The following is a 22,271-nucleotide window of genomic DNA, read 5'->3' on the forward strand; positions in this document are numbered from 1 at the left end:
CTGCGCCACCCAGGCGCCCCTTAAAGTTCTGATTTTTAATCTTGTATTCGACAAGCATTTATTGAACACTTATTATACAATGGACATTTGCCTATGAGGCAGAAAAAATTAGGAAGGCATGACACGTGTTCTCTAGGAGCCCACTGGTGGAAAAGACCAACGTGTGAACAGTGAATGTCAGGCAATGTGGTAACTGCTAGAAAAGAGTAGGTGATACATAAAGGAAAGGTCACCTCTAATGGGAAGATTAGGAAAAGCCTCCTAGAAGAGATGACATCCAAGCTGTGCTTGAATGTATTCTTTGTAGCCATGTGTAGATGGGTTCTGTTTGTTAAGCCAGTTCCTAAAAATGGGCCTAGTCTCTTACCAGCCTTTACCAATGTATCACACACTTGCTTATATGATAGTTTGGAATTATATTCTAGTTTGTTCAAGCTTATATGATATGTCTTTTCTTATTTTATGTGTCTCTGGGTGTTTATTATATTTAATATTTATGCAAATTCCCTCTGAGCTTCCACGGTTTACTTTTCTGATTGCTTTTTAAAATCTATTCTCTAGTTTAAAAACATTCTTCTAAGATTTATAGTTCATACAGGGTATAACACTTAGACAAGTTATTCTGAATAACATACTCAGAAATGGAAATCTTAATCATAAATTTTCTCACAAGTATAAAATGTTGCTGGACAAGTTTCTATTTAAATCATACTCGCTAGGCTTGACTGACTGCAGGAGTTCACAGGGTACATGCTTCAGATTGCTTCATTTTCAGCAAGGTAAGGCTGCACCTCCACTATAAAATAATGCAAGATATTCAAAACGGGTACAGGCCAGGCTTCTTTGGGGTTCTTAGGAATTAAAACCAGTTTATGCGGGAGTTAGATTGGCTTGTGAGAAAAGAGAGCTTCTTAGAAGAATGTAGTAAGAAATTTCATGGATGTCCAAGGACAGACAAAGCTTAGCAGACCTCAGAGGACCTGGGTGTAGAATTGGTAGGGAACCCACTTACCAATCCTCTTTTAAGCATGGTCCTTTTGGTTTCTTTCTTCTCTACTTTTTTGGTTTCTTTCTTCTCTACTTTCTTCTTCTTCTCAAGATGGGTTTCTACTGCTTCACATGATTTCTGTTCTCCCACCATCTCAGCAGGCATCTGGGCCAGAATAATCTCCTTGTAGGGATCTCTTATTTGTTAAAAAAAAATTATTTAGTTTTTAAAATAAAATAACATATGCACTAGCTCAAAAAATAACGAGTAGTATAGAAAGGTATAGATTTTCTCAAAATTATATTAATCTCTCCCCTTCCTGATAGCTCTTCCTTAAGTGTAAGAGTTTCTTTTGTAGTTTTCTGGAAAATACAAACATAAAGATACACCCATATATAGATACACACACATAAACATACACATAAAGTAGCTGTAAGTATAAACACTTTTATTTACAGAAAAGTTACCATCTTTACCTACTGTTCAATGCTTTTTAAAAAACATAATTGTTTATTTTGTTATTCTTTCCATGTTAATTGACACAAAACTCATTTCCTTCCTTTTAAATGATTATATGTGGTTATATGGTATTTCATTTTATGTAATTATTATGATTTATTGCATAGTCTCTTCATAATGATGGACCTTACAGTTGTGTCTGGTTCTACTAGGAACAGTGCTACAATGAACATCCTTGCATATTTATCTATTAGAAGTTTCATAGAGTTTTAGCTCTTTCATTTGTTCGATGATCAATTAAAGTTAATTTTTGTATGTGAGAGGAAGAGGTGGAGAAACCTCTTTTCTTTCTGTATATGGCTATACAGTTGTTTCAGCACTGTTTGTTGAAAAGCTTTCCTTTCTGATAATATAGAAATATGATTGATTTTAAAATACTGACCTTGTATCTTGTATTTTTAATAAACTCACTAATTAGTTCTACTAGCTTTATGTAAATGCCATCGTATTTTTTAGATAGATGAACATGTCATCTGCACATAAAGTCTATTTGCTTCTTCCTTTCTAATCTCCAATCTGGATGCTTTTAATTTCTTTTTTTTTGCCTTATTGCACTGGCTCCCCCACAATATTGAATAGAACTAGGGAGAGCAGACATCCTTGACTTGTTCCTGATCTTAAGGTGAAAGCATTAAGTTTTTTACAGTTCAGTGTGATGTTAACTCTAGGGTTTTTATAAATGCCTTTATCAAGTTGAAGAAATACCCTTATATTTCTCGTTTGCTGAGCATTAAATAAAATCCTGAATGGATATTGAAGTTTTTAGGTGCTTGTTCTGTATCTGTTGAGGTGATCACATGGTTTTTCTTTTTTAGTCTGTTCATATGATGCGTCTAAGTGTTCTTCTCTGACTGAAATGAAATTTAAAATTAAAAAGTACTTGAAAAGAAGTTTTATGTTGGATTGTACTCTGATCTGTATCTGTTGGGTTAACCATATTGATTGTATTATATATATATATTTTTTTTTAATTTTTTTTCAACGTTTATTTATTTTTGGGACAGAGAGAGAGACAGAGCATGAACGGGGGAGGGGCAGAGAGAGAGGGAGACACAGAATCAGAAACAGGCTCCAGGCTCTGAGCCATCAGCCCAGAGCCTGACGCGGGGCTCGAACTCACGGACTGTGAGATCGTGACCTGGCTGAAGTCGGACGCTTAACCAACTGCGCCACCCAGGCGCCCCTATATATTTCTTATTATTTTGTCTTCTTGTTTTGTTATGGGTGGTGGTGTCTGTTACTATTACTGTGTTTTGTTGGTTTCTCCTAGAGGTTTAAGTTTTTATAAATTTTGACACTTTGTTTTTGGTGGTGAAAGATTTTATAACATGTGTAAGCACATTATTGATTTAAACTCTGGTGATTCTAATAATGTGCAGAACATTTCCTAGTGCATAGTAATTGCTCAATTATTATTACTGAACGTACAAATAACCCTTTATGTTCTTTAATAGTTTTTCCCTTGAATTTGCTCTTTTCTGATATTAACATTATGTTTTTTTTTTTCTTACCACTTGACTGGTTTATCTTTGATTATCCTTTTTACTTTTAACCTTTCTGAATTATAAAGAGTCTCATGGAGAGTTTATTTTAGATGTGGATCTCTACAGATTTGGTTTGTTCTTCATTGAGAAATCTTATATTTATTTATTATAGGATGCATGCTTCTTAATTTACATTATATTTTCTGTTTTTAATGACTCCCCCATCCCTACCCCAACGCCATCTCTTTCCCCATGGATTGTCTTTTCTTTGTATGTTTTTTTATGTGTCAGAAGAAGTAAGTGTACTTTTTATGATAATGTCAGAGATTTATAGTCTATTTTTTGGTCTTTTATACTTCTTTTATACATTGACATAGGGGTTTTAAACTCTGTTTATCAATTTATCAATTATCTGTTGACTACTGAGATGGGTAAGAAAATTAACACATATACTTTCTCCTTATTTTTGCTAATGTTGGTTAACTTTATAATTTCAAGTAGTATCCTTAAGTATCAATTTCTTGCTTTATCATCTTTAGAAAGTAAAGAAATGTGAGGAAATTCTACTGTTATTTTTCCCTCTACCTCCCCCCATACTGTTGAATTTGGTTTATTATTAGTTTTTATTGTTGAAATGTATAACATTCTCGGTGTGAAGTAAACGTACATCATACTGTTGTTTAACCTTATTTCTAAATGTAAATAGGTTCAGACCTATTGGACTTTTTACTAGAGCTCCACGTTTATCTCTTGGTTTGCTGGATTTGGCATTCAAGTCATTTTTTTTTTTTAAGTGGGAGTCACGGAGTCACTGAGCTGTTGCATGTCTGAAAATGTCTGTTGTCTTTATACTTGAACGACAAATTGGCTAAATATAAAAATATTTGTTCACACTTTTTTCTCCTTCAGAACTTTGTACATATAGGTTACATATATTCTCATATTGAGTATTGAGTGGAGGGGAACCTAAGCTTTTGTTCTGTTGCTTTTTCTTTGTTTTGTGGTGTGTGTGTGTGCGTGTGTGTGTGTGTGTGTCTATATTGGTTCTGTGTACCTGAAAGATTCTCTCTCTGCTGTGATATTCAGTAGCTTTATCAGGAAATGTCTGTCTCTCTGAGACTTGTTCACCTTGCTCTCTGATGTAGGGGCACTCGCACTGGGCATTAGGTGCAATCATGGTTGATGGATATTGATTTTGCTCTTCTTTCTGAAATATTGTTTCAAGTGCTGTGCTAGGGTCATCCCACCTGGCAGGAGCCATCTTTTCTGCATATCTTTAGAAATGTAATTTGTTTTAGAATAGAACCTGGTTACTTCTTCTACTTCCTTTTAATGACCCACATAGCCTAGTTTTGAGTAATTATAGAATACTTTCTTAATAAATTCTTATTGAATATATAAGTGAATGAGCCTTGACTCATTTCCCTGCTGCTAATTCTCCCCCTCTGACTGTTTCTTTCTAAATTGGGAGTGTTGCTGAGGTTTTTCAGAATTTTGTCTGCTCACCAACTCCCAAACCCACCACACCTCTAGGAAAAGAGAGCATGGTTGAGAACAGAAGTTGACTGTGGGATCTCCCATCTCTCACTCTCTCTGAATTCTGTCTTTCACATATCATGGCATGACATTGTGTCATTTCTTTTGTTTAATCGCTGCTAATGTATCTTTGCTGGATTTCAACATTTTGTTGTTAACATCATTCATTCACTTAGTTTTAGAGAAAGTTGTTACCTGACTTCACTGTTCCACCTTACCCAGAAGTCTTAAGGGTTTTCTAAACAGGTTTAGAACCTCAAAAGCAGAATTGAGTTTGTTATTTTTACTTATATTTGTTGTAGAACCTAATCTAGGGCTTGCATACAATTAGCGTTTAAAAACTCCATACAGAATACACAGTGATAAATTTTATGGTAATTTTGTCTAATCTATGACCTGTTGTTGAAAGAAAGGGAGATGGTGTACAATCACCTTGGAATCACCAGGTCTAGTTTTTTTGATTAATCCAAAGTAATCCAAAGAATTGACAGGCAAAGCACAAAGAAAGAAAGAGCAGTAGGACAGGGAAGAAAAAGCCACACTTCAGAATGAGGATGTTTAGTGCTCACTTCAACCCTGGAAGAATTGAGCTCATCTGTTTGTTTTTGGCCCCATGTCGATGTCAGCTCTTAGAGCCTCTGAAAAGACACAGATGAGTGAACAGGGAATTTTCCAAGAGCATTTTCCTCCCTTGGATTAGTATTATGTTTTCCTTCTTCACTAAACACATCCGTTTTAAGGGCACCAGGTGAGATTTGTGGCATGGATTCTCTTTCTTGCCAAAGTCAAAGCTCACCATGGACTATTCTTCATTTTTCTTCTAGGCCCTTCACCAGTGGCATAGGGACTGGCCACCCAGCTGGTTAGTGTGTGTTTCTCTCTTCTTTTATGTGACTCTGTGTTTATAGCCTTGGGCAGATTCAGCTTCATGCCATCGGGCAGTTTCTCAGGGACAAGATGAAAAAGATTATAGATCTTTGTGGTGATGAGTCTTTTTGTTCATTTCAGTGTCTGTAAATTGATGTTCTTTTTCTTTTCTTCCTTCAAGAAGAAAGAACAGGAGTTGGATGGACAGAGGAAGGTCACTTGCCTTCTTCTGCCTATTGATTTTCCTGTGCTGTTCAGCAGTTCACTAGTTCCTCCTAACTATAGTTCTGTATTTAGTGGCAGTTTGGGCTGGGACATCAGCCACAGAGGGGCATTGCCTGTGCCTCAGTCAGCTAGAGGTGGATTGGGAAGGTGACTTTCTGACAGTATGAATGTGGGTGCTTTAGAATCAAATGCTGGTGTGTATTTTTGTTGGTTAAAAATTTACTGTTTCTTACATGAATAAAGTGCTAGCCTTCATGAGACTTTGAGACTTTAGAATATCATGGAGAGCAGTGGTGGAGAAACTCTTTAGGGAGGTAGGTTTGACCAAGTGTATAAATTCCAGAATGTACACTGACATACATTAGTTACACTGAATTTTAAAAACTTTTTATTATGGGGGGCACACTTGGTTGAGTGTCTGACTCTTGATTTTGGCTCAGGTCATTGATCTCACGATTCGGTTCATGGGATGGAGCCCTGTGTCGGGCTCTGCACTGATGGTACATCGTAGCCTGCTTGGGATTCTCTCTCTTCCTCTCTGCCCCTCCCCTGCTCACACGCTCTCTCTCTTTCAAAATAAATAAACATTAAAAAAATAAAAATAAATAAAAACTTTTTATTATGGAAATTGGAAAACATACAAAAGTAAACAATATAATCGTGAACCCCCATGTATTCAGCTTTAGTAATTATCCCTCATGGCCAATGTTGTGTCATGTAAATACCCCTTCTTATTTTTTCCTCATATTGTTGCACCTGTAAATATTTCATTGTGTATTGCTAAAAGATAAGGAACCTTTTAAAAAATATAACTACAAATACAATTATCACAGCTAAAACAAAATTAACAATGCTTCCTTAATATCATCAAATAATTAATCAGTGATCTGAATATCTGATAAATGTTATATATTTTTTTGTGTGTGAATCCACTCTTTACTTCACATTTGGTATGTATTTTAAGCCTCTTTTAACCCTAAGGTTATCCTTCTCAATTTATTTGCAACTTAATGTTTGAAGAAATTGGATCATTTGTCTGGGAGAGTTTCTTGGAGAGATGTAGGGTCTGGATTTTGCTAACTGTACATGGATGGTATTGTCTAACATGTTGCTCTGCTCTTCTTATTGAAATACAGTCGATACACAATGTTACATTGGTTTCAGGGGTATAACATAGCGATTCAACAGTTCTGTGTGTTATGATGTGGTTGCCCTGTCCCTTTTTATTCCTGTAAATTGGTAATCTGGAAGATCAGATTTGGGTTTAATTTTTTTTGGAAATACCATTTCTTAGGTAGTGGGATGTTCTTCTATCAGGAAGCCTAATGCCTGACTTTGTGTGTGTGTGTGTGTGTGTGTGTGTGTGTGTGTGTGTGTGACACTAGAAATCTATGGAATCATGTTTGACAAAACCTAACTATGGAATATTCTGTGGCTTATTTTTTAAAACCATGTTCTCTGCTGATGATTGAAACTAGAACTCCTAAGGAAGTCTTTAGACATTCAATCCTGATAAGATAAAGCAGCAGCTGTGCTATTAGTTTACAGCCATATGTGAAACTCCTCACCACAGCGTGATGTGTAACCTGGGCAAGCCACCCCTCTCTTGTCGGAGCAGGGATCTGGAACTGAGCTGGCGGTGTGAGATCTGCCCCTGTTGTTGGCAACAGGCAGAGGTCATGTTTGGTCCATTTGTACTTACCAACAGAAAGAATATTCTCAACGACCAAAAAGAGACATAGCTTCTGCTTTCCAGGAGTTTGCCTTCACAAAACAAAACAGGACAAGAAAAAGACAATTATTCTTAGCTTCCAAGCAAGGGATTGTGTTACCACAAGGATAGAGTCTCTTACTAAATCAACCAATTCCCCCGTCTGTCTGTCTGTCTATCTGTCTGTCTGTCTCTCTCTCTCTCTCTCTCTCTCACTCTCTCATCAGCTTAAATAATGAGAAGTTTGGCTGTTTCCTAGATAATTGGCTAATGATGTGTGACAAAGATAGGAAAATATTGCTTTAATACTGTGTAACCCCCTTTCACTCAATGAGGATATCTTTCCCAGGTGATGTCCTCTTTGCCTTGCTAATAGCTATTCCTGATAGTGGAAGGATGTGGGTGCCACAGTAATACAGGGCAGCAGAATCTTGCTCTGAGAGAGTAGTGACTTTGATAAGAAATCCATTTGTGGCATCGACTTACATAATACGACTACATGCAAAAACAAAAAGTGTTCATCAGGTCTCATTTTAGAGCAGCTGCACACATAGACACGTCCAGGCCGATAGGACTTCTGATTGGCTTGTAAACTGCTCAGGCCCACCCTGTGCTGACAAATGTATCACTTTCTTGTGCCAAGACAGACTAGTCCTGTCTGTCAAAGAGGGTAGTAGCCTGTATAACCTGAGGTTTGTAGACTCCTGAGGGGTTACCCCCTTCATTTCAAGTCCACACAAATTCCAGGGATTGTGGGAGGCCCAGGTGCCTCCGTGGGGACTTCGGAGGTTCTGCAGAGTCCTGAGGTCTCAGGTTCATCCCTTCACTCCTGGCTCTTTTTCCGTCAGTCCTGACTATTTCCATGAGGTCCAGCTCTGTCATGCCCCAAACAGACATTGGCAGAAGTGCAGTGTCCCCTCAGGGTTAACATTCTGACCAGGAGCAGCTTTTTGGTTCTCAGAAGGGCTATTCCAGCTGCCTCCCCAGAGCAGATTATTAACCACGTTTATGGAGCTGTATAAACAGCCACTGTTTGGGCTGACTGTTTAATCAATTGTCAGAGAGTTGATAGAGTCGGGTATTGATTTTAAAGAGAGAAGGACTGGCAACCTTATTATTCTGCTGCACTTTTATTTAACCTTGTCTGTGGATGCCCAGATAGACATGGTGGGCATGGCAGTGGAACCTGGTCTTCCTCAACTCACTGTGTCATTGGTGCTAACTGTAGATGAGTCTCTCCATGTGAGTTGTTTTTGTTCTAGGGGGTGGGGGGCAAGGAGTGCAGATTGCCATCTGTTAGGTCTGTGGGCATTTGGCTTCCATATGAGTGGGAGTATTTCCACCACAGAACTTTTGAATATTTGGTGCAGTTGGTCAGACAGGATCATTGTTAATTAGCTGACTCCCTTTCTTCTATTCTGTGGAACAAAGATCACAGGATCAGGCGTAGGGAGGCCCACATTGCCGTTCCTACATTGCTAGTAAGCAGTCGTGACACCAATCTGGGTTTTATTTTCTTCATCTGCAAAACAAAAGTGTATTAGTTTGCTAAGACTGCCATAACATAGTTCCCCAGAGTGGGTGGCTTAAACAACAGAAATGTATTTCCTCCCAGTCCTGGAGTCTGGAAGTCTGAGATCAAGGTACTGGCAGGGTTGACTCTTTCTGAGGTCTCTCTCCTTCCTTGGCTTATACATGACCCATCTTCCCTGTGTCTTCACATGATCTTCTCTCTGTGTATGTGTGCGTCCTAATCTCTTACAAGAATACCGGTCATATTGGATTAGGGCTCTGCATATGACCTCATGTTCCCCTAATTACCTCTGTAAAGGCTCTGTCTCCGAATATAGTCATGTCTGGAGGTACTGGAGGTTCGGACTTCAATGTATGAATTTGGGGGAATACAATTTAGCACATACCAGAGGGGAAGGGAGGATGGGGTGGGGGTGCTTAAACAATGACCTTCTGATAATGCTCTGAGGAGGCCTCAGAGACTAGGGTACAGGCTATCTCAGTGTACCTAGTTCTGAGAGGTTTCCCAGGACACAAGATTTTTAGTGCTGAAGCTGAGGCAGTCCTAGGTGAACCAGGATGGTTAGTCACCCTCCATGTCTCCCATACGGGGCACAGGGTTCCCCAGCCTGCCTCAGCCAGACCTGGGCTGCTTCTCTCCACTTAAACACCAGCATTCTAAGTGTTTGAATTTAACAAAAGGGTTTGTGGCCAAAAATCATTAGAAAACCACTTGATTCAATGGCCTTCAGGGTCCTCTCCCACTGCCACATTCTGTGATTTAATTTCTTTTGCACACATCAAATTCCAGCCATTTTTCTGAAACTGTTAACTGATTGGAGTAAAACTAATTTGGTTCTCGTTAGTTCATGGCTAAAAGTGAAATAAAAGAGGAAACTGTTGAGCCTTGCCTATTCTGAACCAGAACTAGGTGCTCTGCTTTTATGATGCCAGATGCCCTCTTTGGGCTCTCATTATGCTCACTTGACTCTGCTATCATCTTTTTTTTTTTTCTAATTTTTTTTTTTAATGTTTATTCATTTTTGAGAGAGAGACAGAGTGTGAGTGGGGGAGGGTCAGAGAGAGAGGGAGACACAGAATCCAAAGCAGGCTCCAGGCTCTGAGCTGTCAGCACAGAGCCCGATGCGGGGCCTGAACTCACAAGCCATGAGATCATGACCTGAGCTGAAGTCAGACGCCCAACCAACTGAGCCACCCAGGTGCCCCGACTCTGCTATCATCTTGCAATCCTTCTTGCAACTCTGTGAAGACGTTGTATCACCAGTCACAGCAGCCCCATGATGCCAATGAAGAAACTGAGGTGCAGAGACATGAGTAGCCAGTTCACATCTCAGGGCTGGTCAGGGAAGGAAGGGACAGGATCATGCAGACAGTTTGACTTGAGCACTACTCTGTCAGGACACTGAGCCTAGCTGTGAGTGTCCCTGCTGGCGGGGGAACGGGGACTGCCCTGGCAAGTGTAAAGTAATTCCATCTAGGCTGATGGGCCAGATTCTTCTCTCCGGGAAACACATCTCTCCTCTCCTCACAACTCTCCCAAACCTGTCTGGCCTTGGCCAGTAACCCTGGCTAGTCCAACGTTTTGCTGTTGTAGAAGCCAGGCCTGGAACAGTTCTCAAGGTGTTGAGAGGTTTTAGGGATCTCACAATAAGGAGCACTGAAACACAGTGACATAGTTATTTTCTTGCTAATTCTTTTCAGGTCTTCTGATGACGTTAAAGGAAAACCTTGTGCTTGTCTTTAATTCCTTTCCAGCATTTGATGAGCTGTCTCCCTTTTTTAGAAAGAAAGAGCATGGGGTAGCAGAATCTGGCTGAACTTTTGAATAGCTCTTTATTATTTCTAGCATAATTATCGTTTTGTGGTTAATTTCAATATATGGCAAATGATACTGGTTTTGCATTTAGGGTAGAGATAAAAGTGCCTTTAAAAGATATTTACTAATATGAAAAAGCAAGTAATTTAAACATATTTAGTAAATAATAGCATAGGTAATGTACAGGTGGCAAAAATAGTGAAGCATGTGGTGAGAAAGATTGATTTTGTTAAACACTGGGCAGGAGGAAAGGCTGGAGTTTATTCAAAACTTGAAACTAACCGATGAAAGGCAGGAGTTATTTGACCAGCCAGTCTTTTGGGGTCAGTGCCTCAGCCCAGGGTAAATATTGCCTGGGCTCTTGAGATACTGATTGTAGGCTCCTTTGAAGCATGGTGTGCCTGCCAGGTGAACTCTGGAAAGACAGTTTCTTTCTAGCATCAACCCCACAGTCACTGGGATTTTATTTTGTTTTTTTGGTAATGGTTTTCAGTATCTTTGAAATGCCCCCATCAGAAAGGTTAGGGATAAAAACTGGATTCTTGTGGCAGGTCAGAAAGCTGCACCTTGAGAGGACGCAGTATCAAAAATAATTAGAATTAGAAGTGCAGATTGGAATGCCCAAGATGAGGTAGAAGTGCTCAGCCTGGGTAGCTACCAGGCCCCTGTGTGGGGATTGGATGTCATGACTTTTGCCGTTGGAGTCTGGCCCCTCTGCTGGGATTAGAAGCAGACAGGTTTGGGACCCTTCACCAAGGAGCAACCGAACTTAAAGAGGATCACTCTTGGGGACTTTATTTGCCTGTCAAGCTGTTGGTACTTAACTCCATAGGGCTGTGTTCTTACTAAATAGGCAAAGTGAGTTTGCAGCTCCTAGTTAACTACTCAGTGTGATTCCCACACAGGGCTATTGCTGTATGGGTTGAGTCTGAGCTTGGCTAATCCTTGCAGGACCCAAGACCTGGGCAGCAATGCTGGACTTTGACTGATGCCTGGTAGGGGCACCAGATCCTCCTTCCTAGCAGCCTACACTTTGCACATGGAGGTTGGAGACTGGTGTCCAGTGACCATCAACAACAAGGTCTGGTCGTAGTTATAGAACCTGAGCACAAAGATCTTAGTCCTTTAGCTTTCAGACACTTCCCCTACAGGTAGCCTAAAATGAGAACTGTCGAGTCGTGACCAGTTGTCCTCTTTGGCCCTCTTGCTTCTTCCTGTAGTGCTTATAGAATCTCCTCTTTTAGAATCATGTTGCCCACTCCTCCACCTTGTACCACCATTACTTAAGAAAGCTTCAAATACCTTTTGTTTTTTTAAAAAAAAATCTACTTAAAATAAAAGGGGAAAATAAAAAGAAAAAAATACCTTAAGATTGCTAGTTAAAAAGTGCAACAGCACATAACTTTTTTTCTCCCCATCAGGAAACATCTGTATGGATTGTTTCATTACAACCCCACGATGCTTGGACTTGAATCGCTTCCAGATCCCACTGATACCTGGGAAATTATAGAGACCATAGGTAAAGGCACCTATGGCAAGGTCTACAAGGTAACTAACAAGAGAGATGGGAGCCTGGCTGCAGTAAAAATTTTGGATCCAATCAGTGTAAGTAATGGTAGTAAATTGCAACCACAATATAGTGTTTTATGCACATTGAGCATTCGGCTTCTTTTCCTGGTTCTAGGGATGATTTTCATGAAACCTGGCATGAAATCTCAGAATGAGTCATGATTTGTCAGCTCATCTGCATGAAGGGACTCCATTTGGAGTTAAAAATCTCCTTGAATTTCTGTTTCTTGTCCATTTTACTGTTGTTTTAGTTTTGACCCTCTGAGTTCATCAGTAGTTATTTTCTTGGAAAGAGTAATGCATTTCACTCCTTTCTACAGAGGCTAGTCTCCTTGTAAGCTACAAAGATCTAGATTTGTGGTATTCATTCATCTTAGCCTGGCATCTTCTTCCAGAGCACTGAACACCAAGGTTATAATGCTGGAAGCTGTCTTGCACAGTGAGGTTATAGGTGTTCTATCCTGGGTTGGGTCCCTTCAAGCTACTTCTCCTTAACTGCTTTGAAAATTCAGACATTTAGGGGCGCCTGGGTGGCGCAGTCGGTTAAGCGTCCGACTTCAGCCAGGTCACGATCTCGCGGTCCTTGAGTTCGAGCCCCGCGTCAGGCTCTGGGCTGATGGCTCGGAGCCTGGAGCCTGTTTCCGATTCTGTGTCTCCCTCTCTCTCTGCCCCTCCCCCGTTCATGCTCTGTCTCTCTCTGTCCCAAAAATAATAAACGTTAAAAAAAAAAATTTAAAAAGAGAATTCAGACATTTAAAAATAAAAATAGATATTTATAGTAGTATTATTAAAGAAGAAAAGATATAATAAAGACATTTTATTGTAATAATTAGTATGTTTTAATTGGGATCTGAATGTCCATTGTTAAGTATTTTCAAGATACAGTAATGATGACATTAAAAATATACAATATGCTTTATTAAGTGATATCATGCCTTTACCCACCCTGACACATTAGACTTAATCTGGCATGTATTTTTTACCCTGTGCAGGATATGGATGAAGAGATTGAGGCAGAATACAACATTTTGCGGTTTCTTCCTAATCATCCCAACGTTGTAAAGTTTTATGGGATGTTTTACAAACCGGATCACTGTGTGGGAGGACAGCTGTGGTTGGTCCTGGAGGTAAGAGGCTCCCGTTGGGTAACCATCCATTTAAACAGAGCACCAGGGACAAGCAGATGCAATGTTGCTTAAATAGTGTAAGATACACATGTGAGGAGTTGGTCCCTCCTGTGTGTCATAAGTACCTTACCAGATGTGGCGTTCTCCTCCAGAGTTCTTATAGGTAGGCTGTGTGCTGAAAATGTTCATGTTTCTCTGCTTCATGTTAACAATCTTTTCTTCTCCTACCGAGTGAATATAGGAGTGCAGCTAGAAAAGGTTATTTTCTTCCTTAAACTGGGAACATTTCGTAGAAAACACGTTCCAATTGATTGCAACTCATTTTCAAAAATTGCTAACCCAAGGTTTATTGGACTCATCAAGTTTGGATTAGTCCTTTCATATTCATTAATCTTCATCTTAGATCAGGTTCCCTCAAAACAGACTGAGCGTCATGTGTGGCAGGTTTACTGGAGAGTTCTTGCAGGAGCTAGACCTGGAAGGAAGTGAGGAGGGCAAGACTGGGTGAGGGAGACCTGGAATAGCAGTGCAATTGCAACAGAGGTCTCTGCCCATTCTCTAGGAGTTAGAGAGCGTGGATGCTTTTGTAGAGCTGTCCTGGGTTGTACCTCTGCATCAGTCAGTCACAACTGTGTGCCACCCTGAAGGGGGTGTGACCTTAGGGGAAGCAGTTCCCTGTAGCCAGGGGAAATTCCTAGTGAGTGGTGCTGTTGGGAACTGGGAGTAGCCAGTGTTCCTGGCAGCATTCCCTCTGAAGAAGAAATCTGAAAGGAGCACCACTGTATCCACTGTGATCCTGCCTTTTTTCTTCCTTATTAATGGTAATGAATGTGTGTATCTGGGTGTAAAAGAGTCAATTACCTACCATTCCATTCCTCATGAGACTAAAATGGCTGAGGTATAATAATGATAATATATAAAGTTAGTAAATTAGGACAGGTCTGTTGCCTCATGCTCACTAGGCCCAGCCTGATTTGTTCTGGATTCTGCCCCTCTGAACCAGCAGATGCCCCGTGCCTGAGCTCCCATATGCAGTCCAGGAGCACGTGCACACATGTGAAAGCTTAAGAGAGAAGCACCAAGCAAGAAGAGGTCAGGCCTCAATTCATCATCTACCCTCTTGTCCGAATCTTTTGCCTGGCTGTGAGAGGGCCTGGGCATAAAACAATATATACTGGCTGCCATGGCAACTGTGTATGGAGAATTCATTTATTATATTCAAATGGGGTAATCTGCAGGGACACCACTTTGTACATTTCTGTCATATCAATTGCCTTCCTCAGAATATGACTATGTAAGGGGCTTTGGTTTTCAAAGATCATCTTTGTCTATTTAGTTGGCCGGTTGTCATATATCACGTTCTCATAGTATCATCTTTTGGATTTTATTATTCCCTACCCCTTCCCTGAAAACATATTTTATCCGGACAGTGAGCTCTAGAATAACATTAATTTTTTTTTTAATTTTTTTTTTAATGTTTATTTATTTTTGAGACAGAGAGAGAGCATGAACAGGGAGAGGGAGACACAGAATCTGAAACAGGCTCCAGGCTCTGAGCTGTCAGCACAGAACCCGACGTGGGGCTCGAACTCACGGACTGCGAAATCATGACCTCAGCCGAAGTTGGCCGCTTAACCAACTGAGCCACCCAGGCGCCCCAACATTAATTTTTAAAATGCTGTTTTTCTTAGAACATGGAAAGTATTGTTTCTAGGGTATCTGATTATATTCTTCTTCAGCTCTCTAAGATCTCCATGTCTTAAATCTCATTGCAATTTAATAATGGAAGTACAGTGACCAAGAAATCTTAGTTTCAGTTCATTTTCACCCCCTGACTGAAAAAGGCTGTATGTTCAGACATGGGAACTGGAATTTCCAGGAATTTTCCAGGACTTTAAAAGAGGCCGCCCCTTGATGTGACCAGGCAGGCAGGTAGGCTTTTCAGGCCTGTGGCCACCTGGAGAATAGATGCTCTTCCTGATGAGGATATTGAACATCAGCCCCTCAGGCATGGCCACGGCAGCCAGAAAGGGCTGGGCATGGCCTTGAAAGATGAGAAGGAGCCCAGAACTATGATCTAAGCCTCATGCAAATGCTCCCCTGGCAGGTGCTTGCTTTTTCAGGGTGACCACAGACAGGTAATGAAGTTGCCCCGTGATACTGAATTATTCATACATCAGCAATACAATATGCTGACATTTATGCTTTTTGCAAGTTGTTTTGGCCCATGCCAAAGTTGGTAGTATGGGGAACCAGATATCCTTAGTCTTTTTTGTCCCTGAATGGGCCATCTGTGTCAGGCTGCTGGGTGGTTAGGTGTGTCCAGTGCCTATAATATGCTTATAGAAAAAGGGACTCCTAGGCTTCTAGAACTGGCCTTGACCTTTCTTTAGGTCAGTCCCCTGGTATTCAGTTGAAGAGCAGAGGCCCAGGAAGGAGTGACATGGCAGAACTGGAGGGAGAACCACACTTGAGAACTTGTCTCCCGTCATGTGTTGCTGCTGCCTGTGGCACTGTCTGCCAGTCCTGGGAACATAGACTTGGCTTCTCTGGCTGGGAGCAAAACAGTTTCTGGACACACACACACACACACACACACACACACACACACACACAGCAGGAAGACCATGATGATCTACATAGCACCCTGATTATTTTGCTTTATCTGCAGTTTTTCAAGGCAAGCTTTAGGAGACTCACACAATAAACTTATGATCTGTTTAATATTGTTCTTATTATGTATATTGAGATTAAATTTATGTTACTTTTGCTTTTTCCTTGCTGAATGAGATGAAAGGACCAGTGAGAAGCTACTCTATAGAGCAATTAGAGAGGATAGAAAAATGTTATTAATAGCCCCCCTTAAATCATCACAACTCTGAAAACAAAAGCAAATAAAAATGTCATTGCTGAAATTCATTACTAATTGTTAGCAGAAAGTAAACCAAAGGTCTCTTTCATGACAGACACCTATTATATTAGAAAGATGTGGAGAGAAAACACTTACACATAATAACATTTGGAAAATTTGTGAATAAGTTTTCATCTAAATGAATATTAAAATTTAAAACTCCGTAAGTCCTATTATCTCTCACCTAAATGAAATATAATAAGAATTTAGACCTTTAAGAAAAGCATGGTATTCAGAAAAAATACCTAGTATGTGCTAAGGCATAAACTATATTTTCTCTTTTTCCCTTTTAGCATAAAATGTTCAGCAGATAGAAACTGTTAATTTCAATATGAATCATGTGTTAAACTTAAAAGAAATGGTTTGGAGTTTAGTGCACATAAATGAGGCTGTAAAGTAAAATATTTATAAAACCGGATAAAATAATTAGCTTTTTAAAAAATTGTTTTATTTCATCGGAGATTTGTATATAAGTTCAATAACTAAGCCAGGTCGGAGTGGGGGTGGGGAGGGAGACACCTGCGTCCAGACACCTGCTTCTGTTTAAGGCCCTAGAAAGTCCTGGATAGGGCTGAATTTCATTGCAAGTGTTATACTTTAAAACCGTTCTCACCCACTGATATTGTGGCATGAATCAAGTTTATCATGTGAACGAACCAGGGTTGCAACAGGGCTCTGATGGGTTGGAACCTAGGACTGGTACTTTGGGTTGACCAGAGATGGTTAGCAAGCACTGCTTCAGACAGCAGCCTCTGGTGGGGTTCTAGAATGAGAGTCACTGGAGTGCTGGGCGTCAGAAGGAAGGTATAGGAACCCTGGGAGTGGAGAGGAATTTGCATCCTATGTACATGTACTGTCTGTGCTCAGAGAAAGCAAGGGAGAGTTTGAAGTGTGACAGTGACCCTGTCCACCCTGGAGAGAGACAAGATGGAAGCAGGGAGTCTTGCGGCTCACCTGCCTCTCAGAGTGGGAGCATCTCTCCACTGTGACTGGAACTCTAGAGTTGCAAGTGACACAGTGTTCATTCTTCTTGGTACAAGCCATTGGCTTCAGCTGGTGTCAACAAAATAAACACAATCTGCCCCAACAGTGTGGAGGAAAAGTATGTTGTTCTGGACTTACTGAGAGATGGACGGTGTCCAACAGGGTGCTTCCTGAGGCATCGTATTCAGTAGTTTTGACAATTCTTATCTTTTGCTTTATGCCCTCTGTAGAGCCTAACACACCTGAAAGATAAAATCCACTGAACAAAAGGGCACCAAAGAGAAATTCCTCTGAATTCTGCAATCTGACTAGGTCAAATCAACATGCCAGTACAGAATCTACTTGCAAGTTGGAGCTTTGACTAGAATAGAGGCCTGTTGATTGTACTGCATGGGCCATTCTTTAATAACATGGAGGAAAGTTGATGGCTTATTGAGCAAGGAACATTTTATTGCTTGAAATTATGGCCATCTTAGCAAGTGCACATACTGTGATTGAATCAATATTCAATGGTGTTTTGGAAAATAGATGTGGTACATAAATGATTTTTCTATTTTTCTTGGTTTGCAGCAAAATGCTCATTAAATTCTAGATGCATCCAGCTGCCACATTTCCTGAATGCTGAGGGCATAGGGAGGAAAGCAGGGATGGTGACACACCTCTGTGTTTGAATCTGATGGCTGGCAGAGTGGGTGGGAATGAAGGCCTGCAGGTGCCAACATTCAGGGGTGGGGCGGGAGGCACGGTTGCCTTCTTACAGTTCTAAGGGGATTATTTATTTAATGCAAGTAAATGTAATTCCTTGTCATGCTTTTAAAATATTCATTTCACTGAACATTTGTACTGGTAGGACAATTGTCAGTGTGTACCTGCTTTCCTTTTTTGTACCAGGTACCCACAGTCCTTTTTCTGTAACCCACAGGTTGCCCTTTAAAACTTTGCTGGGGAGCTTTTCAATTTCACAGGACAGCTTCCTCTTAAGGGGCCCTGAACAGTTTAATTGTATGTTTTTGTGAAGCACAGGAAGTCACACAGCTCTTAAACTCTGACATTTAGTGAACAAAAGGCACCTACCCAGTAAGATCCTTTTGTTGTTTTTAAATCCACAGCTCAGTTTTGATCCTGCTGACAAAATGGCTGCTCTTAATCTCTTCACAGGTTCTAGAGCTATGAAGACAGTTTGTAAGTTGGCTACCTATATAAAATATCGCTGAATAGGCTTCTGTTGCAAAAGTGGCCACTGTTAAAGTAGGGCAGGAGATACTAAAATGAGGTTTCAGGGAAAAATTCCAGGGTTGAGTTAGCTTGGATCATCACCCAGCATTTAATTTAATTTTTCTCTCAGAATTTTAATAGTGCACTTGCAGTTCAACAAAGCATGTGCCTCCCTAAGACAGGGGCCAGGCTGAGGGGAGGCTCTGATGAAGGGGTTATAGTACCTTGTACTCCTATTACTGCTTTGGCTTTAGAGGATCAAAGAACTTTATTGCTGTTTTCCTTAGTCTCACAAGATCCCTAGGCTCTCTTCTTTACTTTCTACATCCAGTTGGTCAGAAATTACAGCAGATTCTATCTCCTAAAAGCCTCCTGTATCTGTCCCTGAATCTTCATCCTCATGACTTTTGCTTTTTGACCTTGCCTTTCTTGATTGCTTCAACACCTCCTAGCAGGTGTCCAGTTTCTGATGTCTTCCTATTCTGTCTGCTCTCCAGTCTGCTGCCCTGGTCTTTGTAGAATACGAATCTGAACAGAGACCTCTTGCCTAAAACTTCCCATAGCTTACCATTCCTATCTAATGATCTATTATGGTGTTGTAATACATGTGTGTATAGTAATAAAGCCCATACTCGTTAGCAGGGCACACCTGTCATTTCCTGCTCCCCACCTTCCTTCCCCATCTCCCTGCCCTAGGATTCTGGCACCCTTTGTTCTAATAGTAGCTCAGTATTTAGATGATAGATGATAGATGCCCTTCCCTTTCTTGTCCACCTGCTGTAAACTCATTTGTTCCTTTAAAGTCATTGTAAATGTTACATCCTCTGAGAAGATTTCCCTGACTGTCTCCTCCTCACTCTATCTCAGGAGACGCCACCATTCCCTTTTTGTGCCACCACACTCCCTTAAGCACACCCTTGCTTCCACATGCCATACCCTATTACTCATGTGTCCATTACTGGTGGTGACCTCTTTGAGGGCAGGGACTATATTGTATTCATGAATGAGTAATGGGTCGTAAGCTGAACAGTCACAAACTATTTAGAACAAAGAGGTAAATTTCTTTTCAATAACTGAACTCAACTTTGTTCTTGAGCCCCCAGCCTGCCTAGAGAAGACAACTGATTTTACTTCATTCTGTTAAACTTAGTCCAACGGAGTGACTTCTTTGGAAAGGGGCAGATTCTATTTATATCCCATTTTCACAGTCTGGGTCAAAGCTTAATCATTTGGGTAAGGACTTAAATTTTTTAGAGCCTCTTCTTTTCTTCTTCCTCTTCCCTTCTCCCTGGGTGGCACCTGGATCTGGGTACAGGAGATGCTCAGATAAAGCTATAACATTGAGGACAGGGGCCTTGAATTGTGTGGTGAACCCTAAGTCCCCATACCGTCTGGCTTTGGTATCTCTCCATGTCTTTGGTCCCTGGTACTCCTTCCTATTATGAGGTCCTCACTTTTTTTGTCCTTCTCGTTCAGCCTCTAGTCTTGTCCCTGTCTCCAAATGGAGCATAAAGTTCTGAATCTTCTGCAAGTCATGAGTGGGATGTAGGGAACTATCAAAATCCCAGCCTTGGTCAGCCTCACCTGCCCTGCTGCCATTTCTGCTCAACATGGACACCTCTTTGTTGTCATGAAGCTTTATAGATTGAAAGATTTAAAGAGTGAAAGAGGGTCATGAGAAATTAAAGTTTTATTACAGTTGTTTCCTTATTTAACCCCTCAAGAGGGAGCAATGTCACTCTAACCTTGTTCTCTCAAGCTCTCTAAGCTCTATGCCACCAACTTTAGAAGGGCTTTTCTTTTTCTTGAGAACTTCCCTTATGTCACGTCCTATGTTGTTCCATGGTCACCATTTGATTCTGTGGTCAGTTCTCCAGTATTTGTTCCTTGAAATGTAGAATCTAGTTTATGAAGTTCTAGAAAATCATTTATGTCTGGTGAAAGAAAGCTGAGCTTTTAAGACTATTATACAAATCATGGTACTAAAAATGCATTCATTGCCCAAAAGGATATTAGGTTGAATATTGAATGTTATTTGCCCTTTCAGGGTCACACAAAACATAGAATCAAAAGAATGAGGAATCCTTTGGAAACCATTATTACCCTGGTACTCAACGTTAGGGCCATCAGAGTGATCGGTGTTGAATGACAAGTTACACCTGACATTGGTAGAGAGTAGATTCCAAGGGAACTTCAGTTGCAAACTGATGGGACTTTTGTCACCTTCAGTGCATTTCACTGTTTTCAGGGTGCCGCCTAAATCGTTCCTGATAGTAAGTTTGTTGTAATTTTAAAGACTGCTAATTCTGTATTCGATTTTTAGTCATACTGTTGCTTATGAGCAATTTAAATGGTAAAAAATGGGCAGATTCAGTTCCAGGTAATTTTGATTGTTAATGTGTATGCAGGGTATCTGCCATATATGTAGCAGGGAATGATACACACGTAAAATAAAAACATCTACTCACCCTTTATTAAAACATTGCAGATATTCATAATTAGAGTAAAATAGATCTAAAGAGTTGTCTTCTTTTTTCTTTTTTAATATATGAAATTTATTGTCAAATTGGTTTCCATATAACACCCAGTGCTCATCCCAAAAGATGCCCTCTTCAATACCCATCACCTACCCTCCTCTCCCTCCCACCCCCCATCAACCCTCAGCTTGCTCTCAGTTTTTAAGAGTCTCTTATGTTTTGGCTCTCGCCCACTCTAACCTCTTTTTTTTTTTCCCTTCCCCTCCCCCATGGGTTTCTGTTAAGTTTCTCAGGATCCACATAAGAGTGAAACCATATGGTATCTGTCTTTTTCTGTATGGCTTATTTCACTTAGCATCACACTCTCCAGTTCCATCCACGTTGCTACAAAGGGCCATATTTCATTCTTTCTCATTGCCACGTAGTACTCCATTGTGTACATAAATCACAGTTTCTTTATCCATTCATCAGTTGATGGACATTTAGGCTCTTTCCACAATTTGGCTATTGTTGAGAGTACTGCTATAAACATTGGGGTACAAGTGCCCCTATGCATCAGTACTCCTGTATCCCTTGGGCAAATTCCTAGCAGTGCTACTGCTGGTTCATAGGGTAGGTCTATTTTTAATTTTTTGAGGAACCTCCACACTGTTTTCCAGAGTGGCTGCACCAGTTTGCATTCCCACCAACAGTGTAAGAGGGTTCCCGTTTCTCCACATCCTCTCCAGTATCTATAGTCTCCTGATTTGTTCATTTTGGCCATTCTGACTGGCGTGAGGTGATACCTGAGTGTGGTTTTGATTTGTATTTCCCTGATGAGGAGCGACGTTGAGCATCTTTTCATGTGACTGTTGGCCATCTGATGTCTTCTTTAGAGACGTGTCTATTCATGTTTTCTGCCCATTTCTTCACTGGATTATTTGTTTTTCGGGTGTGGAGTTTGGTGAGCTCTTTATAGATTTTGGATACTAGCCCTTTGTCTGATATGTCATTTGAAAATATCTTTTCCCATTCCATTGTTTGCCTTTTAGTTTTGTTGATTGTTTCCTTTGCTGTGCAGAAGCTTTTTATCTTCATGAGGTCCCAATAGTTCATTTTTACTTTTAATTCCCTTGCCTTTGGGGATGTATCAAGTAAGAAATTGCTACGGCTGAGGTCAGAGAGGTCTTTTCCTGCTTTCTCCTCTAGGGTTTTGATGGTTTCCTGTCTCACATTCAGGTCCTTTATCCATTTTGAGTTTATTTTTGTGAATGGTGTGAGAAAGTGGTCTAGTTTCAATCTTCTGCATGTTGCTGTCCAGTTCTCCCAG

General features: G+C 40.5%; 1 protein-coding gene across 1 annotated transcript in view; it reads left to right on the forward strand.

Annotated features, from left to right (window-relative positions):
- MYO3B (myosin IIIB) overlaps nucleotides 1-22,271 on the forward strand; it is a 434,070-nt gene that overhangs the window by 7,518 nt on the left and 404,281 nt on the right. The window contains exons 2-3 of the mRNA XM_040475346.1: nucleotides 12,101-12,284; nucleotides 13,241-13,375. Coding sequence (XP_040331280.1) covers nucleotides 12,101-12,284; nucleotides 13,241-13,375 — 319 coding nt within the window. The remainder of the gene's footprint in view (nucleotides 1-12,100; nucleotides 12,285-13,240; nucleotides 13,376-22,271) is intronic.

The sequence above is a fragment of the Herpailurus yagouaroundi genome, unplaced genomic scaffold, assembly GCF_014898765.1.
Source record: "Herpailurus yagouaroundi ecotype Mexico unplaced genomic scaffold, PumYag 140, whole genome shotgun sequence".
In the NCBI taxonomy this organism is placed as follows: domain Eukaryota; kingdom Metazoa; phylum Chordata; class Mammalia; order Carnivora; family Felidae; genus Herpailurus; species Herpailurus yagouaroundi.